The 17847-nt window shown below is 42.9% G+C and overlaps 1 protein-coding gene across 4 annotated transcripts in view; it reads left to right on the plus strand.

The window, feature by feature from the left end:
* The window catches only part of LOC112253181 (disks large homolog 5), a 102690-nt gene extending 85160 nt beyond the window's left edge, over positions 1-17530 (plus strand). For 3 of the 4 annotated variants that reach the window (XM_024425174.2, XM_024425175.2, XM_024425176.2), the window contains 7 exons: positions 3989-4159; positions 4289-4479; positions 4581-4724; positions 5438-5565; positions 7659-7768; positions 14866-14975; positions 15119-17530. In XM_024425174.2, coding sequence (XP_024280942.1) covers positions 3989-4159; positions 4289-4479; positions 4581-4724; positions 5438-5565; positions 7659-7768; positions 14866-14975; positions 15119-15222 — 958 coding nt within the window. In that variant the 3' untranslated portion in view covers positions 15223-17530. Of the gene's footprint in view, positions 1-3988; positions 4160-4288; positions 4480-4580; positions 4725-5437; positions 5566-7658; positions 7769-12919; positions 13050-14865; positions 14976-15118 lie in introns of those variants that run through there. The other variant, XM_024425178.2, reaches the window with a different exon arrangement.
* The last annotated feature ends 317 nt before the right edge of the window (positions 17531-17847 follow it).

Below are 17847 nucleotides of genomic sequence, written 5' to 3' on the forward strand. Positions count from 1 at the left end.
GCGCACCCCGCTAACTAGCTAGCCATTTCACATCACATCGTTACACCAGCCTAATCTCGGGAGTTGATAGGCTTGAAGTCATAAACAGCAGAGCTGCTGGCAAAACGCACTAAAGTGCTGTTTGAATGAATGCTTACGAGCCTGCTGGTGCCTACTATTGCTCAGTCAGACTGTTCTATCAAATCATAGACTTAATTATAACATAATAACACACGGAAATACGAGCCTTAGGTTATTAATATGGTCGAATCCTGAAACTATCATTTCGAAAACAAGATGTTTATTCTTTCAGTGAAATACGGAACCGTTCTGTATTTTCTCTAACAGGTGGCATCCATCAGTCTAAATATTCCTGTTACATTGCACAACCTTCAATGTTATTTGCCAGAATTTTATGTAATTATGACATTAGTTCGCAATGAGCCAGGCGGCCCAAACTGTTGCATATACACTGACTCTGCGTGCAATGAACGCAAGAGAAGTGACACAATTTCACCTGGTTAATATTGCCTGCTAACCTGGATTTCTTTTAGCTAAATATGCAGGTTTAAAAATATATACTTCTGTGTATTGATTTTAAGAAAGGCATTGGTTTTTATGGTTAGGTACACTTTGGAGCAACGACAGTCCTTTTTCGCGAATGCGCACTGCAGCGATTATATGCAACGCAGGACACGCTAGATAAACTTAGTAATATCATCAACCATGTGTAGTCATAACTAGTGATTGTGATTAAGTTTAATGCTAGCTAGCAACTTACCTTGGCTTCTTACTGCATTCGCGTAACAGGCAGGCTCCTCGTGAGGCAGGTGGTTAGAGCGTTAGAAAGTTAACTGTAAGGTTGCAAGATTGAATCCCTGAGCTGACAAGGTAAAAATCTGTCGTTCTGACCCTGAACAAGACAGTTAACCCACCGTTCCTAGGCCGTCATTGAAAATAAGAATGTGTCGATAACTGACTTGCCTGGTTAAATAAAGATTAAATAGAGGTGTAAAAATTTCGACGTCCAAAATTACCGAAATCCGATTGTTATGAAAACTTGAAATCGGCCCTAATTAATCGGCCATTCCCATTAATCGGTCGACCTCTAGTTTGAACGGGTAGTGTATCTAGATACATATCCTCTTGAAAGAAATTTCTAAGTGACCCTAAACTTGTCTGTCTGTCTGTATCTATCTATGTTTGCCTGTGTCTATCTGCCTGTGTCTGTCTCTGTCTGTATATCTGTCTATCTGCCTGTGTCTATGTCTCTGTCTGTATATCTGCCTGTGTCTATGTCTCTGTCTGTATATCTGCCTGTGTCTATGTCTCTGTCTGTATATCTGCCTGTGTCTATGTCTCTGTCTGTGTATATCTGCCTGTGTCTATGTCTCTGTCTGTGTATATCTGCCTGTGTCTATGTCTCTGTCTGTGTATATCTGCCTGTGTCTATGTCTCTGTCTGTGTATATCTGCCTGTGTATGTCTCTGTCTGTGTATATCTGCCTGTGTCTATGTCTCTGTCTGTGTATCTGTATATCTGTCTATCTGCCTGTGTCTATGTCTCTGTCTGTATATCTGCCTGTGTCTATGTCTCTGTCTGTATATCTGTATATCTGCCTGTCTGTCTCTGTCTGTGTATATCTGCCTGTGTCTATGTCCCTGTCTGTATATCTGCCTGTGTCTATGTCTCTGTCTGTATATCTGCCTGTGTCTATGTCTCTGTCTGTGTATATCTGCCTGTGTCTCTGTATATCTGTCTCTGTCTGTATATCTGCCTGTGTCTGTCTCTGTCTGTGTCTATGTCTCTGTCTGTATATCTGCCTGTGTCTGTCTGTATATCTGTCTGTATATCTGTCTGTCTGTCTGTATATCTGTCTGTCTGTATATCTGCATGTCTGTCTGTCTGTATATCTGCATGTCTGTATATCTGCATGTCTGTCTGTCTGTCTGTATATCTGCATGTCTGTCTGTCTGTATATCTGCATGTCTCTGTCTGTCTGTATGTATCTGCATGTCTCTGTCTACGTCTGTATCTGTCTAAGTCTGGATAAGTCTGTGTGTGTCTGTCTATAACCTGTCTGTCTAGCCCCACTACACAACCAGCTACCATCTAGCCCCACTACACAACCGGCCACCATCTAGCCCCACTACACAACCGGCCACCATCTAGCCCCACTACACAACCGGCCACCTTCTAGCCCCACTACACAACCGGCCACCTTCTAGCCCCACTACACAACCGGCCACCTTCTAGCCCCACTACACAACCGGCCACCTTCTAGCCCCACTACACAACCGGCCACCTTCTAGCCCCACTACACAACCGGCCACCATCTAGCCCCACTACACAACCGGCCACCATCTAGCCCCACTACACAACTGGCCACCATCTAGCCCCACTACACAACCGGCCACCATCTAGCCCCACTACACAACCGGCCACCATCTAGCCCCACTACACAACCGGCCACCATCTAGCCCCACTACACAACCGGCCACCTTCTAGCCCCACTACACCACCGGCCACCATCTAGCCCCACTACACCACCGGCCACCATCTAGCCCCACTACACCACCGGCCACCATCTAGCCCCACTACACAAAAAGTACATTTCTCCTTTTCCAGGCATTGTGACTTGCCTAGTTTAATAAAATGCAAGCATTTTGAACAAACTGAGCAATCTCAAACACACCCTGTCTGAAACAAAATTCAAGACTTTACTGGTCTCGTACCCAGAATCCTTTAAGGTTATCATCATCATGTAAGATCATACAGAGGGCAATAAAACACGAAATGGGTTTGGTTTTTGATTTCCCCAAGATCACACAGTAGGCAAAATGTCTCCTCTTCAGAGGCTTTAACTCTACCCATGGATCTGAGCACAAACTGACCTTTGGCTTTTTGTTAGGTTCAGACGGACATATGGTTCAGGGGTGTAGTTCTCGTAGAGTGTACTTTCTAAGTTTAAGTTGAAACTCAAAATCAAATGCCCATTTTTCCACAAAGGCTTGTCCTTGATTTGGTTAACACCACCTGGTAATTTGTTCCTGTATATACTGCAAATCAGTTTCACAAAACATAGATACTCACAACTCTCCGTGGTCTACAAAATGGTTAAGGTCCCAGTAAAACTTTTTTTTGCGATTCTGTGTTCTGGCAAATGTATCACTGTTCCATGTCACCTTTTTGCCAAACCACACATGGTTCCCAACCCATATCTCCACAGATGGCCAGGTTTGGAGTCAGTTTGTGAAGACCAAGAAAGCAGCGGATTGCTCTGTTCTGAACATTGTTACAATTAGTATCTCACTATAGAGGTCCTGTCTGTCTACGAATGGTTTACCTTCAGACAGAAAAACAGAAGAGACTTGCCCTCTCCATTAGCCCCTGGTTAAATTCCCCTGTAGAGAGTTTGCATGTGTTCTCGTGTGTGCACGAGGCAGACCGGGACAGCTCATAGACTACAGGCTGTGGAGGAGAAGTTGTGTGTCGGTCAGTGCAGGTGTTCATTGTTAGAAGTCTGTAAGAAGCTGACTCTGTGTCCCAAATGGTACTCTATTCCCTATATAGTGCACCATTTTGAACTAGGGCCCATTGCCAAGTAGTGCGCTTTATAGGGAATAGAGTGCCATTCGGGATGCAACTTGAGTCTCTGCATGGCAGCAGCTACCTGCCGAAGTCACACAGACCGGGTCAGGATGTCCGCCCCAACCCTGACACGGCCTTCACGCACAGATACATGCACACACACAGCCCCATCCCTGACAGGTCCTTCACACACAGATTGACACACAGATATGCTGAGAAAAAAAGCTATGGGGCTCCAACCTCAGTGGGCTAGACTTTAAAGGGGAATAGGTACAAATGCTCGCTCACATAGGAGCGCACACACACACACACACACAGTCAGTCAACACACACACACACACACACACTAACCCTCTCTCCATTCCACCCCTCCTCTCGCTCTCCCCCTCGCTGTACTTCCCCCCCTCCATCTCTCTAGAGCACTTTATGAGCGGACTGCGGAGGCAGAGCTGGACCTGAGTTTTCAGAAGGATGACATCCTGTATGTGGATGATACTCTACCAATGGGCAGCTTCGGCAGTTGGATGGTCTGGCAGCTGGATGAGAACGCACAGCGGATCCAGAGAGGACAGATCCCCAGCAAATACATGTAAGACACACACACACACACACACACACACACACACACTACTAAGTTATTAGCTGATACCAGTTAGTCTCTCCTTAACATTTGGGTAACTTCCGTGTGTCATGATGAGTCTTGTGTGTGTGTGTGCAGGATGGACCAGGAGTTGTACCGACACAGTATGACAGAGCTGAAGGAAGACAAGGACAGTAAGAGTCTGTCTGCTGCCGCCAGGAGATCCTTCTTCAGGAGGAAGCACAAACACAAACGCAGCGGCTCTAAAGACGGCAAGGAACTGGTGGCCCAGGACGCCATTAGCACAGACTCCATACCATTTCTAGAGGGTGAGGACACACGCACCTTTACATGGACAGAGTATGAGGCTTTGTGTGTAACGCTACCCCACTGACTGATTTGTGTGTGTGTGTGTGTCTCTCCCCCTCAGACTGTGTGAGCCTGGCGTACCAGCGGGTCCAGAAGGTAGTGTGTGTTTCCTCTAGGCCGGTCGTGATCCTCGGCCCTCTCTCAGACCCCGTCAAGGACATGCTGGTTAAAGAGTCCCCCGGGAAGTTCTGCAGATGTGTCCTGGGTGAGTAAAGTACAACAGTACCACAATATAATACTGGTTGAGTAGAGTACAACATATATAATACTAATAATACTTATTTTCCACCATAATTTGCAAATAAATTTATAAAAAATCCTACAATGTGATTTTCTGGATTTTTATTTCTCATTTTGTCTGTCATAGTTAAAGTGTACCTATGATGAAAATTACAGGCCTCTTTCATATTTTTAAGTGGGAGAACTTGCACAATTGGTGGCTGACTAAATACTTTTTTGCCCCACTGTATGTGAATAAGCTTTTTCAATTTTTAAAAATTTGTAATACATTTGCAAACATTTCTAAACCAGTTTTTGCTTTGTCATTATGGGGTGTTGTGTGTAGATTAATGAGGCTGTAACGTAACAAAATGTGGAAAAAGTCAAGGTCTGAATACTTTCCGAATTCACTGTAGTGCACTACTTTTGACCGCAGCCTTATGTGCCCTGTGGATTGGGTGTCATTTGGGACACATTGTCCTACATGCACTCCAAAAGGAAAGCATACATAGTAATATATTATTAAATTATTGCCTATTGATGATTGCTTCTCATTTTATCGAACAGAATGGGGTTTAGACTTATAGAAATACAATCATTGAGTGTAGCCCTTGTCATTTTCTATTTCTTTGGTTAGACTACTGGGTTGTATTCATTAGGATGAACAGTCTCTGACTTCTGTCTGTGTGTTTTCCTCAGAGGTGATGAAGGCATCCCAGCAGGCTATAGAGCGCGGAGTCAAAGACTGCCTCTTCATCGACTACAAACGCAGGAGTGGCCATTTTGATGTGACCACCGTGGCCTCCATCAAGGAGATCACAGAGAAGGTACAACATCAGGGCTGATCTAGCATCAGTATCACCTTTTAGAAATAGTGAAAAAGATTGTATGAACGAACGGGGGGGACCTGATCCGAGATAAATACTTCTATATTGTCAGATTCTCGTCTCTTTTATCAAATTAAAGTGTTCCCCTTAGTTATTTCAGAATAAAGTTAGATGTGGTCAATTAAATGCTTTTTTTAATGTCACCTCAAAAGCAGTCTTCAGGTTTTTCATTTCTCACAATTTACAACATTCTGTCATAATAGACGTTGAGTCTCTTGCATTTGATCCTTTCTGAAAGCAGCAGCATCATGTTGATCCTTTCTGAAAGCAGCAGCATCATGTTGGTCCTTTCTGAAAGCAGCAGCATCATGGTGGTCCTTTCTGAAAGCAGCAGCATCATGTCGGTCCTTTCTGAAAGCAGCAGCATCATGTCGGTCCTTTCTGAAAGCAGCAGCATCATGTCGGTCCTTTCTGAAAGCAGCAGCATCATGTCGGTCCTTTCTGAAAGCAGCAGCATCATGTCGGTCCTTTCTGAAAGCAGCAGCAGCAGCATCATGTCGGTCCTTTCTGAAAGCAGCAGCAGCAGGATCATGTCGGTCTTTTCTGAAAGCAGCAGCAGCAGGATCATGTCGGTCCTTTCTGAAAGCAGCAGCATCATGTCGGTCCTTTCTGAAAGCAGCAGCAGCAGCATCATGTCGGTCCTTTCTGAAAGCAGCAGCAGCAGCATCATGTCGGTCCTTTCTGAAAGCAGCAGCAGCAGCATCATGTCGGTCCTTTCTGAAAGCAGCAGCAGCAGCATCATGTCGGTCCTTTCTGAAAGCAGCAGCAGCAGCATCATGTCGGTCCTTTCTGAAAGCAGCAGCATCATGTCGGTCCTTTCTGAAAGCAGCAGCAGCAGGATCATGTCGGTCCTTTCTGAAAGCAGCAGGATCATGTCGGTCCTTTCTGAAAGCAGCAGCAGCATCATGTCGGTCCTTTCTGAAAGCAGCAGCAGCATCATGTCGGTCCTTTCTGAAAGCAGCAGCAGCATCATGTCGGTCCTTTCTGAAAGCAGCAGCAGGATCATGTCGGTCCTTTCTGAAAGCAGCAGCAGCATCATGTCGGTCCTTTCTGAAAGCAGCAGCAGCATCATGTCGGTCCTTTCTGAAAGCAGCAGCAGCATCATGTCGGTCCTTTCTGAAAGCAGCAGCAGCATCATGTCGGTCCTTTCTGAAAGCAGCAGCAGCATCATGTCGGTCCTTTCTGAAAGCAGCAGCAGCATCATGTCGGTCCTTTCTGAAAGCAGCAGCAGCATCATGTCGGTCCTTTCTGAAAGCAGCAGCAGCATCATGTCGGTCCTTTCTGAAAGCAGCAGCAGCAGCATCATGTCGGTCCTTTCTGAAAGCAGCAGCAGCAGCATCATGTCGGTCCTTTCTGAAAGCAGCAGCAGCAGGATCATGTCTGTCCTTTCTGGAAGCAGCAGCAGCAGGATCATGTCGGTCCTTTCTGAAAGCAGCAGCAGCAGGATCATGTCGGTCCTTTCTGAAAGCAGCAGGATCATGTCGGTCCTTTCTGAAAGCAGCAGGATCATGTCGGTCCTTTCTGAAAGCAGCAGGATCATGTCGGTCCTTTCTGAAAGCAGCAGGATCATGTCGGTCCTTTCTGAAAGCAGCAGCATCATGTCGGTCCTTTCTGAAAGCAGCAGCATCATGTCGGTCCTTTCTGAAAGCAGCAGCATCATGTCGGTCCTTTCTGAAAGCAGCAGCATCATGTCGGTCCTTTCTGAAAGCAGCAGCATCATGTCGGTCCTTTCTGAAAGCAGCAGCAGTAGGATCATGTTGGTCCTTTCTGAAAGCAGCAACATCTTGTTGTTCCTTTCTGTTGGCAGCAGCAGCATCATGTTGGTCCTTTCTGTTGGCAGCAGCAGCATCATGGTGGTCCTTTCTGAAAGCAGCAGCAGCAGCATCATGGTGGTCCTTTCTGAAAGCAGCAGCAGCAGCAGCATCATGGTGGTCCTTTCTGAAAGCAGCAGCAGCAGCATCATGGTGCTTGTCATCCCAGTTGTTGTACCTAGAACATGACTGAACTGAGATTTTCTCTTCTCCCCCTCTTAGGACTGTCACTGTCTGCTAGACATCGCCCCCCACGCCATTGAGAGGCTGCACAGCGTTCACATCTACCCTATCGTCATCTTCATCCGCTACAAAAACGCCAAGCAGATCAAGTAAGTAGCCAGCCACAACCCATCCTCTTCACGGATTTTCAGTGTGCTAATAATTCTACATCTTTTAAAATATTATGTTCCATTTGACCAGTTCCCAGGTCTGAGATGAAATAATTCCATTGAGACGCGTCTTTAGTGTGTTTTGTGTGTGTGTGTGCGTGCGTGATGGTGCCCCGGGTGAGTAACTAACTAATTGAAGAAATTAATGGGATGTCAAGGTATTCAGCAGGAACTGTATAATAAGAGCGGTATAACACTAGCACAGTCAAATCCCCAGGCTCCTGCTTGACTACTACCACACGCACACTGACAAATCCCCTGGCTGTATCCGAATGTTATTTGATAACTTCTTCTCCTCCTTGAACAGTCAGTAATGAAAAGGTTGGATAGATTTCCTCTCTACCATGAGATTCCCCCGGCAGACACATTGCCGTGCTGAATAGCTCTGTCTGACCTGTGTGTGGACATGAGTGTTTGAATGAGGGGTGTGTGTCAGTTGACATGAGGAAGATTTGACGCCAGACAACATGCCTGGGGAGATGTTAATTTACCGGACATCCCTATGCATTCAGATCCAACCTGGCGCAGCCTTAAAAACAACCGATGGCAAAAACACTATTCCTTGTGTTTCGATTTGTAGCACATGCAACATTTTATAGCCTAATATTTTATTGGTATTTACTTTCCTAAAACAGTAATTGTCCACCTCATGGTTCAACTGTCGGGGATTTGAGCACTAATTGCATCAGGGCATTTCATGCATAGATCAATAGGCTTAGGCATCCACTGTATTTTGTGTGTGTGTGTGCATATACAGTTGAAGCTGGAAGTTTACATACACTTTGGAGTCATTTAAAACTCGTTTTTCAACCACGCCAAAACTATAGTTTGTTAAAAATAAATTTGTGGAAAGTCGGTTAGGATATCTACTTCATGCATAACAAGTAATTTTTCCAGCAATTGTTTATAGACAGATTATTTATAATTCACTGTATCACAATTCCAGTGGGTCACAAGTTTACATACACTTTGTTGACTGTGCTTTTAAACAGCTTGGAAAATTCCACAAAAATGATATCATGGCTTTAGAAGCTTCTGATAGGCTAATTGACATCATTTGTGTCAATTGGGGGTGTACCTGTGGATGTATTTCAAGGCCTACCTTCAAACTCAATGCCTCTTTGCTTGACATCATGGGAAAACCAAAAGAAATCATCCAAGACCTCAGGAAAAAATAATTGTAGACCTCCACAAGTTTGGTTCATCCTTGGGAGCAATTTCCAAACACCTGAAGGTACCACGTTCATCCGTACAAACAATAGTACGCAAGTATAAACACCATGGGACCACGCAGCTGTCATACCGCTCAGGAAGGAGATGCATTCTGTCTCCTAGAGATGAACGTACTTTGGTGCGAATGGTGCAAATCAATCCCAGAACCACAGCAAAGGACCTCATGAAGATGCTGGAGGAAACGGGTACAAAAACATGTATATCCACAGTAAAATGAGTCCTATATTGACATAACCTGAAAGGGTGCTCAGCAAGGAAGAAGCCACCGCTCCAAAACCACCATTAAAGAAAAGCCAGACCACGGTTTGCGGAGAAATGTCCTCTGGTCTGATGAAACAAAAATAGAACTGTTTGACCATAATGACCGCCGTTATGATTGGTGGAAAAAGGGGGATGCTTGCAAGCCGAAGAACACCATCCCAACGGTGAAGCATGGGGGTGGCAGCATCATGTTGTGGTGGTGCTTTGCTGCAGGAGGTACTGGTGCACTTCACAAAATAGATGGCATCATGATGGAGAAAAATTATGTGGATACATTGAAGCAACATCTCAAGACATCAGTGAGGAAATTAAAGCTTGGTCGCAAATGGGTCTTCCAAATGGACACTGACCCCAAGCATATTTCCGAAGTTGTGGCAAAATGGCTTAAGGACAACAAAGTCAAGGTATTGGAGTGGCCATCACAAATCCCTGACCTCAATCCCATAGAAAATGAGGAATGGGCCAAAATTCACCCAATTTATTGTGGAAGGCTACCTGAAACGTTTGATCTACCGAACACTCAATTAGTATATGTTAACTTCTGACCCACTGGGAATGTGATGAAAGAAGTAAAATATTAAATAAATCCTTCTCTCTACTATTATTCTGACATTTCACATTCTTAAAATAAAGTGGTAATCCTAACTGACCTAAAACAGGGAATTTTTACTAGGATTAAATGTCAGGAATTCTGAAACTGAGTTTAAATGTATTTGGCTAAGGTGTATGTAAACTTCTGACTTCAACTGTAAATGTGTCTGCGTGCGTATATTGATTTTACTGAGTTACAGATGATATGAGAAAATCAGTCAATTTAAATAAATTCATCAGGCCCTAATCTATAGATTTCACATGACTTGAATTATAGATATGCATCTCTTGGTCACAGATACCTTTTTTAAAAATGGGCCTCACAGTGGGCCAAATTGCCTTGGATAAAATGCAATTGTGTTCATTGTCCATAGCTTATGCCTGCCCATACCATAACCCCACCGCCACCATGGGGCTCTCTGTTTACAATGTTGACATCAGCAAACCTCTCACGCAGACACCGCCATACACATTGTTGTGAGGCCGGTTGGACGTAGTGCCAAATTCTCTAAATGATGTTGGATGCGGCTTATTGTAGAGAATTTAACATTCAATTCTCTGGCAACAGCTCTGGTGGACATTCATGCATGCCAATTGCACGCTCCTTCAAAACTTGAGACATCTGTGGCGTTGTGACAACTGCACATTTTAGTGGAATTTTATTGTCCTCAGCACAAGGTGCACCTGTGTAATGATAATGCCGTTTAATCAGCTTCTTGATACACCACACCTGTCAGGTGGTTGAATTATCACTTTACATTGGGTTTACATGTTGGGTTTATATTATTAAGTGTATGTATGTGTTTACAAATAAAGTATTTAAAAAGGAAAGAAGAGAAGGTTAGTCCTGGCCCCAGAGAGAGAGAGATATGCCGGCCGCATGCAATAACAACGACATGCATTTCTTGTCAGATTGTTACTGCGTCTGCTATATAGATATTGACGTACAGAAGGGGGTTAATTCAAACATTTCTCTCCAAATATTTTGTATAAAGATAAGCATTATATTGTTAGATTATAGGAGTAACTCTGGTAGGCCTGAAACACTTCCTCACCTCAAGTTCAACTGTTGGAGTTAGTAGGAGCGCCGTCCTGTACTGCCTTCATATCATGCCTTTATATCATAGGCCTGCAGTATAATAGGCTAATAACCACACAACTTTTACAAAAGTTTCTCACCTTAATTAGGGTAATTCAAAAGTAAGTCAAGCCATAAGAGCAGGCTATTATGTTGCGGCAAACACAGCATTACAGTTGGAACTTAATTTGGCCAAAGAAAATGGCTGAACAGAATTAAACAGAACACTTGCAAACTGGTTTAAACCTTCACAATACTCTTTATCCTCTAACTTGTGTTTTACTTCAATGAAAAAGGCCTCATCCTCACAATCAACATAAAAAAAATTCATAAATTTCCGGCTAACGGAAACCCTGGTGTGTGTGTGTGTGTTTTGCAGGAGAGTTAACTCGGAGTGTTGCCCCCACACACACACACCCTTGTGTAATCCCAAACAGCTGGAGATGCTCTTCCACTTTTTTTCCCCCCTTCAAACTATTTATGTAATGTCATTTGGTGTAGCCACATTTTCTGTGTGGTTATATCACTGAGTCCTACTGTTGGCAAGCAGCTGGCCTGTGTTAGCCAGAATGTGTTGTCATACTCTAAACCAAGGATCTCCAACCCTGTTCCTGGACAGCTACTGTCCTGTAGGTTTTCACTCCAACCCTAATCTATCACACCTGATTCTAATAATTAGCTGGTTAGTTACAACTGGAGTGGTAGTGAAAAGCTACAGGAGAGGGTAGCTCTCCAGGAACAGGGTTGGAGTGTAAACCTACAGAAGAGGGTAGCACTCCAGGAACAGGGTTAGAGCCCTGCTATAATTTGACTTTTTTTCTTACAATTTATGAGAGAAGATGATTCTGTGTTAGTAGGGGATTCATTCTTGAATTGCAGTGGCATTTGCATCCATTTTTGCCACCATTTTAAAACACTTTAAAATGGCGTAGTTTCCTCTACTACATATTTTTATGCATTGTTTAAAGATCTTAGGGCACCAAATTGGTTTGTCCCAGGACTGATGAGTAGAGATGTAGTGACATGGGGATTTAGATGTATCTATTATTTAGAATTCTACAATGTCAACAAAAGTATTTCATATATTTTACTCAGACAAACCTCTTTTCCCAGAAGTTGGCAGTCTTAGGCCCTAAAAATTGTCAGACTCCAGCCACCCTAGTCAAAGACTGTTCTCTATGCTACCACATGGTAAGCGGTACCAGAGCGCCAAGTCTAGGTCCAAGAAAGCCTCTTGGACCTATATAGCTTCCAACACTAAATAGCTTCCAACACCAAGCCATAAGACTCCTGAGCGGCTAATCAAATGGCTACCCGGACTATTTGCATAGTCACTTTACCTCTACCTACATGTACATATTATTTTAGTAAATACTTTAACTTATTTTTCTTAAAACGGCATTGTTGATTAAGGGCTTATAAGTAAGCATTTCACTGTAAAGGGCTACACCTGTTGTGTTCGGCACATGTGACAAATACAATTAGATTTCTACTGTGTGATGACACGAACAAGTGAAGGATTTAGGTCCACTCAAGTTATGGTATTAAGACTAAACAGGATGTGCTCTTAGGCCTACAGCTCAATGGTGGCTATACAAGGCTGCTATACTAAGCCTACTAATGATATTGATAATTACTTATTATAATGATGGTCATAATAGTAATAATAACAATAGGGAGATCAAAAGATGAGTTATAGGCAATATTCTGATGAATTTTTCTGACAATTTGGTAGTGTTAACAACACAATAAATGCAGTTCTAACAAAAAGTACATGGTCTTTATTACAGCAAAGATTTTTTTTAAAGCTGAATTTGTGAAATTGTTTTTCCAACACGTTGTGGTTGCATGAAGCTTGGTGATCACGAAATCAGTAGGCTGTTAAACAATCACAGGCAACAGAAGCAGGATCTGTCTTATTTTTATAGATATCTGTGGATGATTGATAAAGCCGGGCACAAATGACTGCCTCGCCTGGTTCACCAACTACTTCTCAGATAGAGTTCAGCGTGTCAAATCGGAGGGCCTGTTGTCCGGACCTCTGGCAGTCTCTAAAATGCAAGTAAAACTAAATGCATGCTCTTCAACCGATCTCTACCCGCCTAGCATCACTACTCTGGACGGTTCTGACTAAGAATATGTGGACAACTACAAATACCTAGGTGTCTGGTTAGACAGTAAACTCTCCTTCCAGACTCACATTAAGCATCTCCAATCCAAAATTAAATCAAGAATTTGCAACAAAGCATCCTTCACTCATGCTGCCAAACATACCTTAGTAAAACTGACTATCCTACCGATCCTCAACTTCGGCGACGTCATTTACAAAATAGACTCCAGCACTCTACTCGGACTGCATCCAATTTGCTATCACAGTGCCATCCGTTTTGTCTCCAAAGCCCCATATACTACCCACCACTGCGACCTGTACGCTCTCGTTGGCTGGCACTCGCTTCATATTCGTCGCCAAACCCACTGGCTCCAGGTCATCTATAAGTCTTTGCTAGGTAAAACCCTGCCTTATCTCAGCTCACTAGTCACCACAGCAACACCCGTAGCATGCGCTCCAGCAGGAATATTTCACTGGTCACCCCCAAAGCCAATTCCTCCTTTGGCTGCCTTTCCTTCCTGTTCTCTGCTGCCAATGACTGGAATGAATTGCAAAAATCACTGAAGCTGGAGACTCCTATCTCCCTCACTAGCATCAGCTGTCAGAGCAGCTTACAAATCATTTCACCTGTACATAGCCCATCTGTAAATAGCCCATCCAACTACCCCATCCCCATATTTATTTTGTTTTTTTTGCTCCTGTGCACCCCAGTATCTCTACTTGCACATTCGTCTTCTGCACATCTATCACTCCAGTGTTTTAATTGCTAAGTTGTAATTATTTCACCACTATAGCCTATTTATTGCCTTACATCCCTAATCTTACCTCATTTGCACACACTGTATATAGACTTTTCTATTCCGTTATTGACTGGACGTTTGTTTATTCCATGTGTAACTCGTTGTTTGTGTCACACTGCTTTGCTTTATTTGTAAATGAGAACTTGTTCTCAACTGGCCTACCTGGTTAAATAAAGGTTTAAATTATTTTTTTGAACAATTCGGCTATTGATTATGTACCTAATTTAAGTTGGTTTCCCCACTTTTCTTAGACAATTTAAGGCAAGGGCTGTTTTCTCATGTCCTCATTCTGCTGATGCCTCCGCCGCATTGTTCTCAACACCAATATGCTGGTTAACTTTGCTATTATGCACATAGCAACATGGTCTAGGAAAAGGATAAGAGCGTCTGCTAAATGACTAAAATGTAAAAGGCGCCAATTCAACAGAGCACTGATGTTTCAGCACCGCGGACAGCAATCGCTAGAATTTATGCCAAGGCGTGTTGAAGCTGTTCTGGCGGCTCATCGTGGCCCAAAACCCTATTAAGACACAATGTTGGCGGTTCCTTTATTTGGCAGTTTACCTGTATGTGTTAGTAATAAGGATGTGTGTTAATACTCTTTATTGGTTTGTCTGTGTTAGTAATGAGGCTGTGTTAATACTCTCTATTGGTTTGTCTGTGTTAGTAATGAGGCTGTGTTAATACTCTCTATTGGTTTGTCTGTGTTAGTAATGAGGCTGTGTTAATACTCTATTGGTTTGTCTGTGTTAGCGAGGCTGTGTTATTACTCTATTGGTTTGTCTGTGTTGGTAGTGAGGCTGTGTTAATACTCTATTGGTTTGTCTGTGTTAGCGAGGCTGTGTGTTATTACTCTATATTGGTTTGTCTGTGTTAGCGAGGCTGCGTGTTATTACTCTATATTGGTTTGTCTGTGTTGTTAGTGAGGCTGTGTTAATACTCTGCGCTGGTTTTCTCTCCTCAGGGAACAGAAGGATCCAGTGTATCTGCGAGACAAGGTTTCTCAAAAACATTCCAAGGAGCAGTTTGAGGTTGCACAGAAGATAGAGCAGGAGTATAGCACATTCTTTACAGGTTGGTATTCGACTCATGTTGCACTGTCTCTGCTTCTCTTTGGCTGTGTGTGGGGGTGGGTGGATGAGTGTGTGCATACGTGTATGTGGCTTCGTGTGTCATTTTCTAACTTAGTTAACCCTGCCCTTCCTGTATCTTTCCAGGTATTGTCCAGGGCGGCTCTCTGCCCTACATTTGCACTCAGATCATAACTATAGTTGACCAGGAACAGAGTAAGGTCCTGTGGACTCCCCTTGGCTGCCCCTAGAGGGTGGAGGCCACCACTGCACCCTGTTGCACTGCGCCTCTCCCTCTCCACTCACAACAAACACTACAAAACCTTCCACACTATACCAATAGGTACACTACAGTAAGCTACTACACATGTAAGCTAGATATTTTTGTTATTGTTTTTAGGGTGTTGATTTGTACCTTTTTAACCAGAGCCTTTTCTTCTCTGTGTAATCTGTAGCAGGTTGGTAGAACTGACAGGGTGTTACACTTCATTTGGTCTTCCCTACGGGTTTTAAGGTGGTGTTTCTGTAAAGCTGCATTGTAAGCAGCCTTTTACAGTTAAGAAATTAGTGTGTATTGTTGTTAAATTTTCTGCTGGAAGGTGTTAGACCCCACTGACCCAGAATCAGCCCTTAAATCAAACCTGTGTATCAAATTACATCACCCTGTTTTACACACCCCGTTCAATGACTGACAACTAATAATGTGGAATAATAATAACTGTGTGTGCGTATGAATCGTGTGTACGAGAGAGAGAGTAATATTATTGATGAATTGTAATGACTGTTGGTTGGATTGAAACATGGTCTTTGATATTGGTATGAAGTTGACGCCATAGAAACGTTATCTGTAGAACAGACAAACCTCTCCAAGCGATATGTCTTATCGGTCTTCTGTCAAATGTTTTATCCAAAAGGCGATTTTGAAAGTGTCAAATCAAACAATATTTTACAGCTTTCAATCATACTAAACTTCGGTGTGCATCATGTGTGTAACTGTGTCAAATTAAATTGTTTATAGGAAAGCAAAAGCCATGAAAATCACACATGGCAGTAGCAAATGGTGTCTGGTCTACTCGTTGCGTTTCTATGGTTACTGCACGTGAGTGGACAGTTTACGGGCTTATCGGAAGTGCCTTCCGTCAGAGACAGGCCCCCATTCCTTACCCTTTCCGATCTGATGGAACAGAATAAGTTGAAGCAATATGGCGATAGGACCTCCCCATTGGAAGGCTAGCTGGAGCCATCACCATGCTGGTCACACCCATCTGTTACCTTCAGATCTGCAAACACCATGAAGTTAACACTAGGGTTGAAAAATTCCCTGTAGTTCCAGAAATCCCAGTTGGGGGATTCCTGGAATCGGGAGGTGAATAAGCAGGAAATCCGTAAACCAAGGATTTTATTGAAAGTTCACAGAATTTTTCAACCCAAGTTAACACTATAGGTCTGCAAACAAACACTATAGGTCTGCAAACAAACACTATAGGTCTGCAAACAAACACTATAGAGCAGGGCTTCCCAAACTCGGTCCTGGGGTCACCCCAGAGCTTGTTTTGGAATGAGACTGCACAGAGCGTATGACAATGGCAAGGTTGTGAGGGTAGGCCAGACGGTGACCACCTCAGAATACACTCCAGGTCTAGACAGACCACTGTGTCTCCATCACATATCTATCTGTCACATATTTAAAGACAATATAGAGAATATATATATGTTTGTGTGAGTGTACATGCCTCACAGGGGCCTATGGACTGTAACAGTATGCAGATGAATTATTCTATAGTACATGTATTTCAACTAGTTCTCAGGCCTGTGGAAGTTCAGTAGTCATGTCTTAGCAGGTATTTGCATGTTTTACTGTTTTTGTCTTTGGTTGTCATCTTTTTTAAACGTACTCACAAGAATGACACCATGGAGCAAATATATATATTTTTTTCTTATTCCTTAATAAAACCATTTAAATGTTAGTGATATTTTTTTTCCCATTGTTATTTAATGTATTTTTGTATTTTTATCTAAGAGGCATAAACACATTCTCCTGCATCCTAATGTGCCAAAATGTTATTTCTGTTTTGCACTTGTTATTCTGTGGACCTTAACAAATGGTTCCTAGGTTTCCCAGTAGACATTATAAATAAATAGGTACTATATAATACTTACTAATTCACATTTTAAATGTATCACATTAGTTCCATACATTTCATTGATGGCCTTTTTATTCTTTAATCATCTTGATTAGAAAACAGACAGAATGCTCCTCCATATTTGCATTCTTGCTGAAAAAGGGACTTAATGCACAGTTTTTCAAAGGAAAATCAGATCTGAAGTTTGACTATTGGGCTGTATGATAGGCATATTAAGTATAATTGTAATGTACATTTTTTGTAGTAGAGATGGTTTAAAATGAGGGATGCCATGTGAAATGGTTGTATTTCTAAGAGGAATGACAAGCTGCCAGGTACTGTTCTGTGGTTTTATTTTTATTTTCTTTGAAAAATGTGATATGTATCAAATGTTAAGACATGAACATTAGAATAAAAGTCATTTTCTCTATCGCAATGACATGTTTTTGTGTCAGACTCATTACTGGGGACTTACACTTGGCGAGAATATCAGCGACCTAGCTGCAGTCATTTTCAATGGAAGAAGATGCGAGGAGACACAGCGACTTAACAGTTGGCGACCAGCGAGCTAGCTACCAGTGTTCAAGGTTCCAAAGGTTTATGCATATTTCAGCGACGTGACTGCACAACAGCCAATCGGTAGAGTGCAGCTCTTGCAAAAACGCTTTGACATTGGTTGTTAGCCAAACTGCCATTTTGCTGCATGCTGTTAAGGATACACCCACCTGTGGAGATCTCCACGACTTGATCGCT

Source organism: Oncorhynchus tshawytscha, linkage group LG16 (genome assembly GCF_018296145.1).
Source record: "Oncorhynchus tshawytscha isolate Ot180627B linkage group LG16, Otsh_v2.0, whole genome shotgun sequence".
Taxonomy (NCBI): domain Eukaryota; kingdom Metazoa; phylum Chordata; class Actinopteri; order Salmoniformes; family Salmonidae; genus Oncorhynchus; species Oncorhynchus tshawytscha.